General features: G+C 37.7%; 1 protein-coding gene across 1 annotated transcript; it reads right to left on the reverse strand.

The window, feature by feature from the left end:
• Positions 1-360: 360 nt before the first annotated feature.
• pcdh8.2.S (protocadherin 8, gene 2 S homeolog) lies at positions 361-7954 on the reverse strand. Its single transcript, XM_018249919.2, has 4 exons — positions 5424-7954; positions 4031-4098; positions 2827-2960; positions 361-1313 (listed from the first exon to the last, which is right to left on the reverse strand). The coding sequence occupies exons 1-4, from the start codon at positions 7779-7781 to the stop codon at positions 937-939; spliced, it is 2937 nt and encodes a 978-aa protein (XP_018105408.1). The 5' UTR covers positions 7782-7954; the 3' UTR covers positions 361-936.
• Between the last annotated feature and the right edge of the window lie 4285 nt (positions 7955-12239).

Genomic DNA, 12239 nt, shown 5'->3' on the forward strand with positions numbered 1-12239 from the left:
CAGGCGCGTTTAGAAAATAAAGTTTGCAATGTTGTTTTGCTCTTTTTTTCGATCCTGTTATTCAACAAGCTTGTCACATCAATTATTCCGTACAAGATTGTTCAACCTTAGAATATTGGATTTGAAGGACACAAACTGCAGAAAAGCTACCAGCATAAATTATTGTAATATGTCCTTGTCATTACTAATACACCTGGATGACTAGATTGTTATGGCTAAAAGAACATTGTCTGTTTTGTTGTGTTTTATTCTAAAGCATTGTTCATGAGGAAGAAGCAAAGCAGTGTCAGGATTGACTGGCAATGCTAATTGCATTACTAATGGATCCCGGTGTTTTCAGAGCGAAATGAATAGAAAAAGGAAGATTGACCGTTTTTATTGAAATATTTCTTGAAGAAAAAGTATTTAATTTACAAATTAAGTTCTGCACTATATACACATGTCTGCATTGACTTGAAATATATACACAAACACAAAATGTGTGATATTTACAGAATATATACAACACAGACTGTACTGAAATAAGGTGTTTCCTATTACATGTAAATCATATTCAAGGTAGATGAGATGCATGTACACTCCTTGTTGCTGCTTTTAGCTCTATTCAGTGGCTTATTAACAGAGAGGGCAGACCAGGAGCTGCTAAAAATAAAGGGGCCACTTTAGGTCCTGCCTTAGGTGCTATTTCAGGGGCCCTCAGATATTTGACAGTAAGTCTGTGGATTTAATTGCTACTTAGGTGGCAGGATAAGGTCACATACAATCCAGGAAAAATAAATAAGGAAAAAAATCCCAAGTGGAATGCAAATAGAAGGCAACTGTATATTTATAACTGTCCTTTGTCACCCATCCATCAGCGAGAAAAGGAGACTCCATATATTTAGCTTTCATGCTTAGACACTTGCCTTTGTGCATTCTCACTTGCATGCCTAATGATTAAAAGGTTGTAGCTATTTCTGAAGGATGAAGCTGTCTTGATATCTGCGGATTGTAATTGAATTCTTGGTATCTGCTAGACGATCTCTGCGGAGATAACGTTGCACTTCTGTTGACTAAATCTCTTTCGTATTCAGCCTGCATCCGATTAGAAACAGAATTATTGATATGGTAATATGGGTCTCTAAGGGTTTGGTGCTGTATGTGCAGGTTAGGCATTCTTGCATGGTAGGTATTGTAATGAGCAGGAGCTACAGAGTAAGACAGCCTATAGCCCTTTTCATATTGCATTGTGAAGTTCCCATTTTCTGGACCCTTGTTGATTCGGTGGCTGAAATAATTATCGGCATGTCGGAATTCATCTGTGTATTGAGCACCTAGGGAGATAATATCAGTGTAAATGTTAATCAATTGTATGCTTAGGCACTTGTATATTAACATTGAGCCCCATTTTTTAGTGAGCACACTAATACTCTTAATAATTGTTATTTAGACTTTTGTGCAGTCCCAAGTCATTCAACTGTGTATTACAACTCCCAGGCTCCCCAGTTACCTAGAAAAGGCAACAATAAATTAATATATGTGCACCAGAGAGGGGGAAGAGCCCACCTAAGTCAGGGAAACTTGCAGGCCACTCCAATACTGACTGCAATTACTGACATGGTGCAGCCATCAGTCATTTATCCCCTCTATATTATTTGCCCCTGTTTAGGGCACTTTTTGTCCATCATTATCCTATCTTACCTTGCGTAATGTACAAACAGAATGAATTCCAATTTATTAGGAGAGCCACAGATGAGGAGCACTTAGTAAAGCTTTTTTGGCTTGATCTCTTAAAACAAGTGCTAAAGTACATCAGTGAAATTACTCATAGCAACTTGCATTTCTCTTCTAATTTGTAGAAGACCAAGAATTAAATTGGTCACTGGTTGATATTGGGAACTGCAACAGTTCAATGCAGCACCTTGTAGATTAGGACTTTTATCCTTCATTTATTTGGTTGAGTGCAGATTAGCAAAAATGAGAGATAGATAGATAGATAGATAGATAGATAGATAGATAGATAGATAAATAGATCATTGATAATAGATATATTATATTATATTAACATGGATGAAAGAGAAAAAAACTAAAATAACTATAGAGGAAGCAGACCCTGTGGCTGTAGGGGTGCCCAGGAGGTATAGGTATAATTATTATACAGTTTCAATAAATATTGGTAAAACAAGTCAACCGCTAAACATTTTGGGGGCCTGAAAAATAATTGGCTATATTGATTGATTGATTGATTGACAGAGACATTGATGATAGATAAACATGGATGATAGCAACAAGAATAGATAGATGATTTAAATGATGATAGATAGATAGATAGATGATAGACAGATAGATAGATAGATAGATAGATAGATAGATAGATAGATAGATAGATAGATAGATAGATTTATAGAGATCTATTGATGATAAATTGATGATAGATTAACATGGATGATAGAGACAAGAAGAGATTAAAGATTCTGTGGATAGATGCTAGATGATAGATAGATGTAAAAATATTTGGAGCTGTGTTAGAGTCAAGAAAAGAGTGAACAAACAAGTCATAAGATGTCCCAACAACAAAACAATAGAAAAACAGCTGAAAGGAAAATGTCAGGAAGTCAGAGTGTCATCAAGTGTTAGCAGCACTGGCCCATTAGCCCACAGCTGTCCCAGCACCTGTCTATTACTCCCTCTTCATTTCTGGTCCATGTGAATAATATGCTAACACCCCCCCCCCCCAACTGGCACTCTTCATTGTGTCTATAAGTGCAGTGTTTCTTTAAATCAACTGTACTGGCAATGAATGTGCAATATCTCAGTGATGTAAGTTTAATGTGAACAAATACTTACTGGCTTGTGTCTTTATTGGCTGCTCACAGCTCTTCTTTTGTCCTTGTCCACTAGTATCAGAATCACTGTCATTGAAGTCACTATCACCTTTGCCACTGTCTTTTGCACTTAAGTGCCCCGTGTGAGAATTTCCACTGCAATGATAAATGCATTATGTTAATAGGTGCCTACATTCTGCCTGGAAAAAGCTAACATGTTATCTATGCAAAGCAGCTGCCTTCCAATTGTTGCTGATTTACACATCCCAACAACCTCCTCTAATGGGAATGACATGAAAACAGCTAAGTGGGTTATTTTGATAAGACTTCTCCCTGGAAACAGGTACAGGTGCATAATCAGCTAGTTCCTAAAGATATTATATCATTTTTGGAGAAAGACCACTGCAACAAAACAAATGGCCCATTGACTAATACAGTTACCCAATCAGAAATTATTTTCTAACTTTTGGAAAGCTGATCAGAACTCATAGCTGAATTGTTGCAATGTATGTATGTACCAAGTAATGCAGATATTGAGCAATTATAGGATTGTAGGTGGAGCAAAAATAAGAAATAATCCAGGATTTCAATTACACTTGAGGTCAATTATGCTGAACCCAAACATTGACTAAATAAGCCTATTTGTTATGTTTTTAACCCAATACAGTGCCATTTTTCATTAGTGTGCAGTGTGACCTTTATCAGTCTATGTACTGTATATATATCCTTATTTATTCATTGCTACTATATATGCAACCCGATGCATATTTACACACATGATGTTATTTTATGTACACACAGACACAAATTATTTTGATTGGAAAAGGTGATACAAACTGCATTAACCTTTTTCAGACAGCTTAGTCCTTAAGGGGATGGTTAAGGTTGTAGTTCAACTACACCCCTGATGTAGAAACAGTGCATGATGGTAGCCATAGTTCAAAAACAGGTAGAAGATCACAGGCTACAAATCCCTAAGATAATTAAACCTGGATTACTTCTGCGGGAGAAGATTTAGCAAATACAATAATCTATCAGAGAAATCTCTTCCAATCTCTGCCCCAACTAATACATAATGAAATGTTTCCCCTAGAGTAATATTGCTGGCTTTGCTTTTGCTCTTACAGAAATTGCAAAACCTTCTGCCAACTAAGTGATTATTCAGGTGCCAGCTGACTGATTATTCAGGGAATGTGCAGCTGTGGTGCATAAACAGGAGATCTTACCTTATGCTCATTGCACAATTGTCCAAGTGCCAACCAGATGTGTGATAACATGGTACAGAGACTGAGTGCTGCAAAGGAAAAAAGAAAATGACAATTATTCAGATTGTATATTACATAGCTGTCATATAGCAGCTATACCTGTCTATGGCACTATCTGGGGCCAGAGTGCCAGGGGCCCAGCACAAAACATTAGATCACAGGTCCACTCTCAACTTTTATCCCTCACTTATTTTCTTTAGGAGCCAAGTCTCCTCTCTTTACATGCTATCATCAGTGCACTGGTGTGGAAGCCATATAGAAATTGGGATTAAGTAGTGCTGCCCTTTTCCATTATAAAGGTTAGGCAGTGATAATAGTTTACTGGACCCTGTCGCACATCAATTAGATTTGAATCTAATGAAGTTTTAAAGGGACTTTTAAAGTGAGTTCCATACAAGGGTTTTCTATAGTGATGGGCGACTTTGTCCCATTTCACTTCACTGAAAATTTTGCGAATTTCCCACAAAATTTGCAAAACTGTGAAAAATTCACAAAACACATTGCAGTCAATGGGCGTCAAAATTATTTCAATTTCGATGCATGTGACAATTGTTATACGCGTGCCTATTTTGCCCAAATGCATTAAAGGGGACCCGTCACCCAAAAAAATTATTCAAAATCCTATTTTATCAGATTAGTCAAGGAAAATTAACTTTAATTATACTATATAAATTATTTGAATCTTGTTTTCTTCAGTCTGGGAACTCATAATTATAACAAGCAGGCAGGAGCCATTTTGTGGACACTGTTATTAAGACAAGTCTTGTATCATCTCAGAATCTTGTTTGTACACCAGAATGGGGGACCTGATGTCCATCCCCATGTCCTGGTTACACAATTATATGATAAAGAGAAGGGGGGAATGTGTGGAGAGCAGTGACATCTAAGAAGTGCTGAATTGAAAGTGAAAGTAATTGTCTGCCCCGCCTCTATGCCACGGGCATAGAGGAGGGGCAGACAATATTTGATTGACAGCTGAGATTTTTAAATGAGTTTACAACAGCTATGAATGCTTAAATAAAAAATAGAAATTGGATTTCATGTTTAATTTGAAAAGGACTTTTATTATACAGATTTTTGTGTCTGGGTGACCGGTCCACTTTAAAGTCAATGGGCATCCGAATAATTTATAAACATTGGCGCACGACTATTCGACGGCGGCAGAACACGGAAATTCACTGCGAATTCGCGCTGCCGAATTTATTCGCCCATCACTAGTTTTCTACAGTTTCCTCACAGCTTAAACTATAGTGTCCCAGTGTTTGTATTACAGCATTATTCATAACTGAACTCCTGAACAGTATTTACTAATCCTAGCCAAAAATATCAATCTAAAAATAGTAAAAAATCTTACCTTTAGGCTGGTTTCTTGATTCCCACACTGCTCCTGGTTAGAGGACACGCTGCAGTTCTCAGACTCAGTATTGATGGAGAGTTGGCATGACTCAGACTGAGACACAGAAGAAGAGACCGACTGGGGAGATGCAGTGCTCAGCAGACATTCTTCATTGTATGTTCCATGTTGTTCCGGTACCTGCTTACATTCACCCGCTTTCTTTTTACAAGTACAGGCCACAAAAAAGATGGCCACAAGTATCAAAGCACAACCACCAGCCAGCACTGCAATGAATATAATGGACATGTCTGTCTGGCGTTGCTCTTCTGCAGATGGTTGCAAAATAACTACTTCAACATTAGAAGGCATAGAGTCAGTGAGGATGAATTTTACTGTCACATTGGTGGATAGTGAAGGTTGTCCCAAGTCATACACTGCAACTATCATGCTCAAGTCCTCCGAATGGTCAGAGTTTAATTGTTTTTTTAGGGCTACTTCACCATTTTCTTTGTTAATTGCAAATAATCTGCTTGGATCTCTCAGTATGGTATAGAGCAGCTGGGAGTTCTGGCCTTCATCTGAATCCATGGCTTTGACTTGAAAAACTAAATAATTTTGAGGAGCACTGATGGGAAGCAGAACTTCAGCTGAGCCATTATTAAGAATAGGATTTGTTATCACAGGATAATTATCATTTTGATCAACTATTCTGACTTTCACTTGAACACGAGTGGCGAGTTTAGGGATCCCATTGTCTGCAGCTTCAATTTCAAAATCTAGTTGTTTAAGCTTTTCATAGTCTAAAGACCTAACAGCCCGCAGTACCCCAGAGTCCGCATCAAGAGAAACAAATGTTGTGAGTGACTGCCCCATCACTTTAGCATCCACAAGTCTGTAATTGATTTTGCCATTCTGATCACTATCAGCATCTCTGGCCACCACTGTAGTTATATAAGAGCCTGGAGCATTATTTTCCAGAATAGAAGCTTCATACGTGTGTTTAGAAAATACAGGTACATTGTCATTCTCATCACTCACCTTGACTGTGTAGTACTTTTTGGTCTTTAATGAGGGGAAGCCAAGGTCTTCTGCCACTACTATCAAAGTGTACTCTGCTATATTTTCCCTGTCTAAAGCAGAGGTGGTCACTATCATGTAACTGTCCTGATAAGCTTGCTGTAGTTTGAAGTGTTTGTGTCCATAAAGAGTACAGCGAACTTGTCCATTAGACCCAGAGTCTCTGTCTGTAGTGCTGATCAGGGCTATGAAATTCTCTATTGTGGCTGTCTCTGGAATGTAGGCAACTCCTGCATTTAAGGCAGTGAGGGGGGTAATGGTGATGGCTGGGGTATTATCATTGACATCAATGATATGCACAGTTACTTTACAAGTAGTGGTCAATGGGTTAGGGCCTAAATCTTGGGCTTGTACCTCAAATTCATAAGTCTGCTTGGTCTCAAAGTCAACTTGTCCTTCAAGAGTTAAGCTGCCAGTTTGGGAGTTAATTTTAAATAGCAGACGTACCTCTTGAGATGCCAAAGTACTGAATCCATAGACAATTTCTCCATTCACTCCTTCATCATCATCAGTAGCATGCAACTCCAATAAAACGTATCCTGAGGGAGCATCCTCGACTAAGTCCACAGTAATGGTGCTTTTCTCAAACACTGGGCTGTTATCATTAAAGTCCAGGACTCGGATGTTAACCACTGCAGTGCCAGATAGTGATGGCACACCTCCATCCATTGCTAGTAGTTCCATTATGTACGTTGGCTGGATTTCCCTGTCAAGTTCTTTCATTAAGACCAAATCTGCATATTTCACCCCATCTGCTCTGGTCTGCACATCAATGCTGAAGTGACTATTATTTGAGATCTGAAAGTTCTGGATGGAGTTAAACCCAACATCTTCATCTACTGCAATTTCTAATGGAATCCTGGTCCCCACAATGGCACTTTCAGACACTTCTACATGCATTATTTCACTGGGAAAGCGAGGGCTATGGTCATTAATATCTCTCACCTCCACTTTCACATTCAGAAGTTTGAAGTGTCCCTTGGAAAAGCTGACTACATCCAAAGCCAGGGTGCAGTGAAGGAACTGCCTGCAGATCTGCTCCCGGTCAATCCTCTCCATGATGCTCAGCTGTCCATCACTCTCACGGACTCCAATAAGGGAATTATTAAATTGCTTCATTAGACGGAAATTGGTAGCAGGTATATCTGTAGTGTTAAACATGGAGTGCTGGGACAAAACTGCAATTAGGGTGCCAGGGGGTTCCTCTTCATCTATGTAATACTGGGCAATTTCACAGTCTGATTGTAAAACCATCAGTCCCAACAGCAGCAGTGGAAAAGCTCTGAAGAGAAGCAGCATCTTGTGACTTTGAAGTAAAGTAGATTTAAAGTTGAAACAAAGTTGAAACTTGCAGTTTGTTCTTGCCTAGAAAGAGTGCTGCTGTGTGAATCCTTCCAGACCCGCAGTCATTTAAAACAATCCCAAGGAGTTCTTTTCTGTAGGAATGATCCTGCTTGTCTGCTTGGTTCCATCTCTGCCCCCAGGTTATATTCCCAGAGGATATGTAAATGAACTCACTTCTAGCCAATCCCTTTCCCCAGAAACAAAGGAGCACTGGGGCAGAGCTAATGAGACTGTCATCAAATAGGTCTCACTTGGAAGACCAATAAACTGTTATATTTTATGACAATGTTTCATTTCAAATCAGTGTTTCATACAGAAGCAAGTGAAATGCAGGGATTCATTCTTGAGTGGGAACAACAAGCAAACAATTGTTACTAAAACATATTGAGAAATATTGAAATATACTTTATTTTTTACTATGTAATTTATTACGCAATTTTTTTTTATTTTATTCACATAGATGTGACAAAATGAATATCCATCACCACTTAAGGGTGTAATGAAAATAGTTACCTTAACATAAAAATATTTTCTGTTTGCCCAGATGATTACATTTATAATTCTATCCCATTGACCTTTCTATTAGGTCTAAAAAAATAATTTTAAACTATTGTGGATGAAATAAAATGTTTGTAAAACTCACATCGCAATATGTTGATCGATGCATTATAAATAAAGCAACATATTTTCCTACAACTCCAGGGTAAAAGAAACAGTTCTGTAAGAATCACGCAGCACTTGCATAAAACAATGTTAACAAGAGGATTCTGTCACCTTCAGTTTAACAATGAGTGCCACCTTTCCATTCCGATGTTATTGGAGGTAAGTTTTAGATTGGTTTCAAGCAACAAATTAGAGGCTTTTCATTTTTTTGCCACATTTGGAAGAATATAATACTCTGTCCATACAGACTGTAATGTTGTCTTGATTTATAACTAAACTAGTAAATGGTTCTTCTTCTTGACAGTCTCAAAATAACCACACTCGTCCAATCCTCTTATTAGTTAGTGCTCATAATTATTATATAATTTGACAGATATTTACAGTATATAAAACCTCATATGGTGCTAAATTGTATAAAAATATTCATTTTAGTTTACTTTATGTTAACAGGGACAGCACTGGCTTCTATTAATGCAATAAAGTGTGGCCTTATCTGAGTGGAGGTAGGGAAACATTCTATAAATCAGGGGTTTCCTATCAGCTGTTCTCCAGCTCCAGAATCACCAGGCAGCCTTTAGCTGGATGATGTGAGTTGCAGTTCTGCAGCATCTTAAGACTACTGACTTCCCTAATGCATATATTGAAAATATCTAACAATAGGTTTGCAACATATTATGTCTTTTGTGCTTTTTCTGGGCTCTCAGGGGGCTCCTCTGATTCTCAAGACCCAGGACAAATGGCCTGAAATATTTTCCCAATAGTTAGACAGTAAACTGGGTAGGACAGCATCCTCCTTCCTCCCGTGTCTTATATGTCTTCATCAATTTCAATGCAGAGTAGGAGAATTCAGTTCTATTGGGTATTTTTATTCCCCAAGAAAAAGCAGATAGATAGATAGATAGATAGATAGATAGATAGATAGATAGATAGATAGATAGATAGATAGATAGATAGATAGATAGATAGATAGATAGAAATATGTATATAATGTAAATAGTCTGACTACCAGGGGCAGAGTTCTGTGCATGATGACCCCAGCTGTAGTGTGTTGATTTATAGTAATTGAAAGTTTTAATTAAAGAGCAATTGATCCTGTGCTAATTTCATTCCACAATTAATAGTGTTTATTTAAGAGGAGACAGTGGTATCTCTGCTCTGCCTAACATCAAGCAGGATGTGATGGGTCTGAATGTTTTATTTGATTGCATTGCAGTTTGTTTCCTGTAGAAAAACATTTTTTAGAATAATATGCTGAGTTAAGTTGTATATTTTATCAAATACACATGGCACATGCAGGGCAGTGGAAGTGGATTGGAAGCACCTAAATAGTTGTGCTCAACATGCAGCAGTCGCTATGTTGTAAAAATCATTTATGGGCCACTGGACTTTAGAATAAGACAATTTTCATAAGCATCTATTGAAAGTAGTTATTCGGGGGCTTCCACTAGACCCCCTCCAGCAGTCGCAGAGTCTGCTTCACAGTATGTATTGTTATACAAGTACCATAAGTCTACATGAACTAGGTTGGAAAGCATTGCAAGTCAGTGAGAGACAATAATCACTAATGCAGTGCAAGCTGAATTGTCCCTATGATATTGCTCTAATGTTGTATTCACCTACTGTGCCTACCGTTTGTCTCCAATGACAAGTTAAGCCCAGTGCCTGACATCTGTGGAATGTACAACAAACACAATGCAAAAACAGTGCAGCTCTGAAAAAAAAAACCCTGATTAAAAAAAAAAAATCACCATTGCCAGCCTTTAATTACTGTATATAGCCAATACACAGTCTGTTACATAGAAACAGACAAGCATTTAACCATGGCAATAAACATAACTTGTGTTTATGTGTGTATGTTTGTACAAAATGTGTAGGTGGAAGTGTGTAGACAATCCTGATGAACTACAACTAAAAGAATAAGACGTACAACTTCCCATTCAAGGCAGGAGGAGGTCATCCATTAGAAGGCTATTCACTTCAGTACACAAAACCCCGCATTGATTAGAGTACCTTTCTTAATGTCATCAATTAGAATTGAATAGGTAATTATATCCCTAGTGCCTCAGGTCTTATTAGCTGCAAAGTCTATAATCCATATAGGACACAAGGCTTGCTTGTTGAACAAATGCTATTAAATATCCCAAAGCCTTTCCTAAATGTACAACAAACACAGGTAGGATAACCTAGACTGTAAGCTCTACGGGGCAGGGACCTCCTTCCCACTATGTCTCGTATCACATAGCACTTAAGCTCTATGTCCTGATATGAGTCTGTATATATGTATTATGTGATTTTTCTTCCCCATCTATACTTTTATATATATTGTAAAGCTCCTTAACAACACTTTACAAATAAAGAGATACATACATACATACATACATACATACATACATACATACCTACATACAAAAAGCAAGGCCCTATGTAGTCTGTAGAATTTACTCTAGAACGAGAGAGATTATGTTTTTGTTTTATAGTTTTTTGTTTTCAAATATTTGACCCAGGTTTAATATCAGAGAGTAAAAGAATATGTTTTCTTTATATGTTTTCTTCAATTTGCTCCATGTGGGATTTATTTCTTCTATATGGTGTACACACTGTCCAAGCTGTGTCTTTTGGTGCACACCCTACCATCATTTAATAAAATGTTCCTTCTTAGGGCAGATACACAAGCTCAGATTTGGGGAGTTTAGTCGTCGACGGCAACTAAATCTCCCCGAATCTGAGCGTGTGTCTGTGCCCTTGTTCATAAAACAAAAGGCCAGTTTATTAAAAAAAAAAACACTTAGGCAACAAACTTGGCACCTAGACACATGAGGAAATGGAAATTTGTTCCACTTGTACAGTTTGGTAGGGAGTTTGTCTCAATGTGTGGTCAGGAAAAAGCACAATAGCCACCCACAGGGCAGAGTGTTGTCTTAGAAACAAGTGACAAAGGTACTTTCTTTTTCTTTTACATTATACCATAACATTGGATGTTAAGAGTTTAAAGCATAATGGGAATAACAACCTAATAGGAAGTTTGGCAGCTATTCAGAAATGCTTAGTAACAAGCTGGTGAGTCAACTGTTTAACACCTTTGTACTGTACACACAGTTGGCATCAAGAGAATGAATCCCCTATGTAAGGTTCCATCCCTCTGTCTTATAAATCTGGTCTTAAATTGATTGTCTCTGTACTTTCTGCAAGTAACTCTACAACAATAAGTATTTAATATTAGTTGTAACAATACATTTAAGAGCTCATTTATGAGTGCAAGTGCTGTGTTCGGACATAAGCCACCATGTTTTTTTGTCCACATGATGCAATTGTGGCTGATGCATTAAACTACACTCAACTCTGTTTATGTTTCAACGCTTATCAGATGCAGTTGTGCTGACAATCAAGTAATTGCATCTATTGACACAGGCTGCTGTGGAAGCCCTAGAGCCATTTATTATATATTAATTTTTATTGTTATTCCTTTTTCATATAATTTGCAGCACTGCAGGTGTTTTTTTTGTATTTAAAGGGATACTGTCATGGGAAAATAATGTTTTTCAAAATGAATCAGTTAATAGTGCTGCTCCAGCAGAATTCTGCACTGAAATCCATTTCTCAAAAGAGCAAACAGAATTTTTTATATTCAATTTTGAAATCTGACATAGACATGTTGTCAATTTCCCAGCTGCCCCAAGTCATGTGACTTGTGCTCTGATAAACTTCAATCACTCTTTGCTGCTGTACTGCAAGTTGGAGTGATATCACCCC

The sequence above is a fragment of the Xenopus laevis genome, chromosome 2S, assembly GCF_017654675.1.
Source record: "Xenopus laevis strain J_2021 chromosome 2S, Xenopus_laevis_v10.1, whole genome shotgun sequence".
NCBI classification, from domain to species: domain Eukaryota; kingdom Metazoa; phylum Chordata; class Amphibia; order Anura; family Pipidae; genus Xenopus; species Xenopus laevis.

Bases quoted from the DNA above. Each gene is read 5' to 3' on its own strand.
- pcdh8.2.S (XM_018249919.2), bottom strand. From the start codon at position 7,781: ATGCTGCTTCTCTTCAGAGCTTTTCCACTGCTGCTGTTGGGACTGATG. The intron at 4,099-5,423 runs GTAAGATTTTTT...TTTCCTTTGCAG, and splicing joins ATCAAGAAACCAGCCTAAAG to CACTCAGTCTCTGTACCATG. The intron at 2,961-4,030 runs GTAAGATCTCCT...TTATCATTGCAG, and splicing joins AATTGTGCAATGAGCATAAG to TGGAAATTCTCACACGGGGC.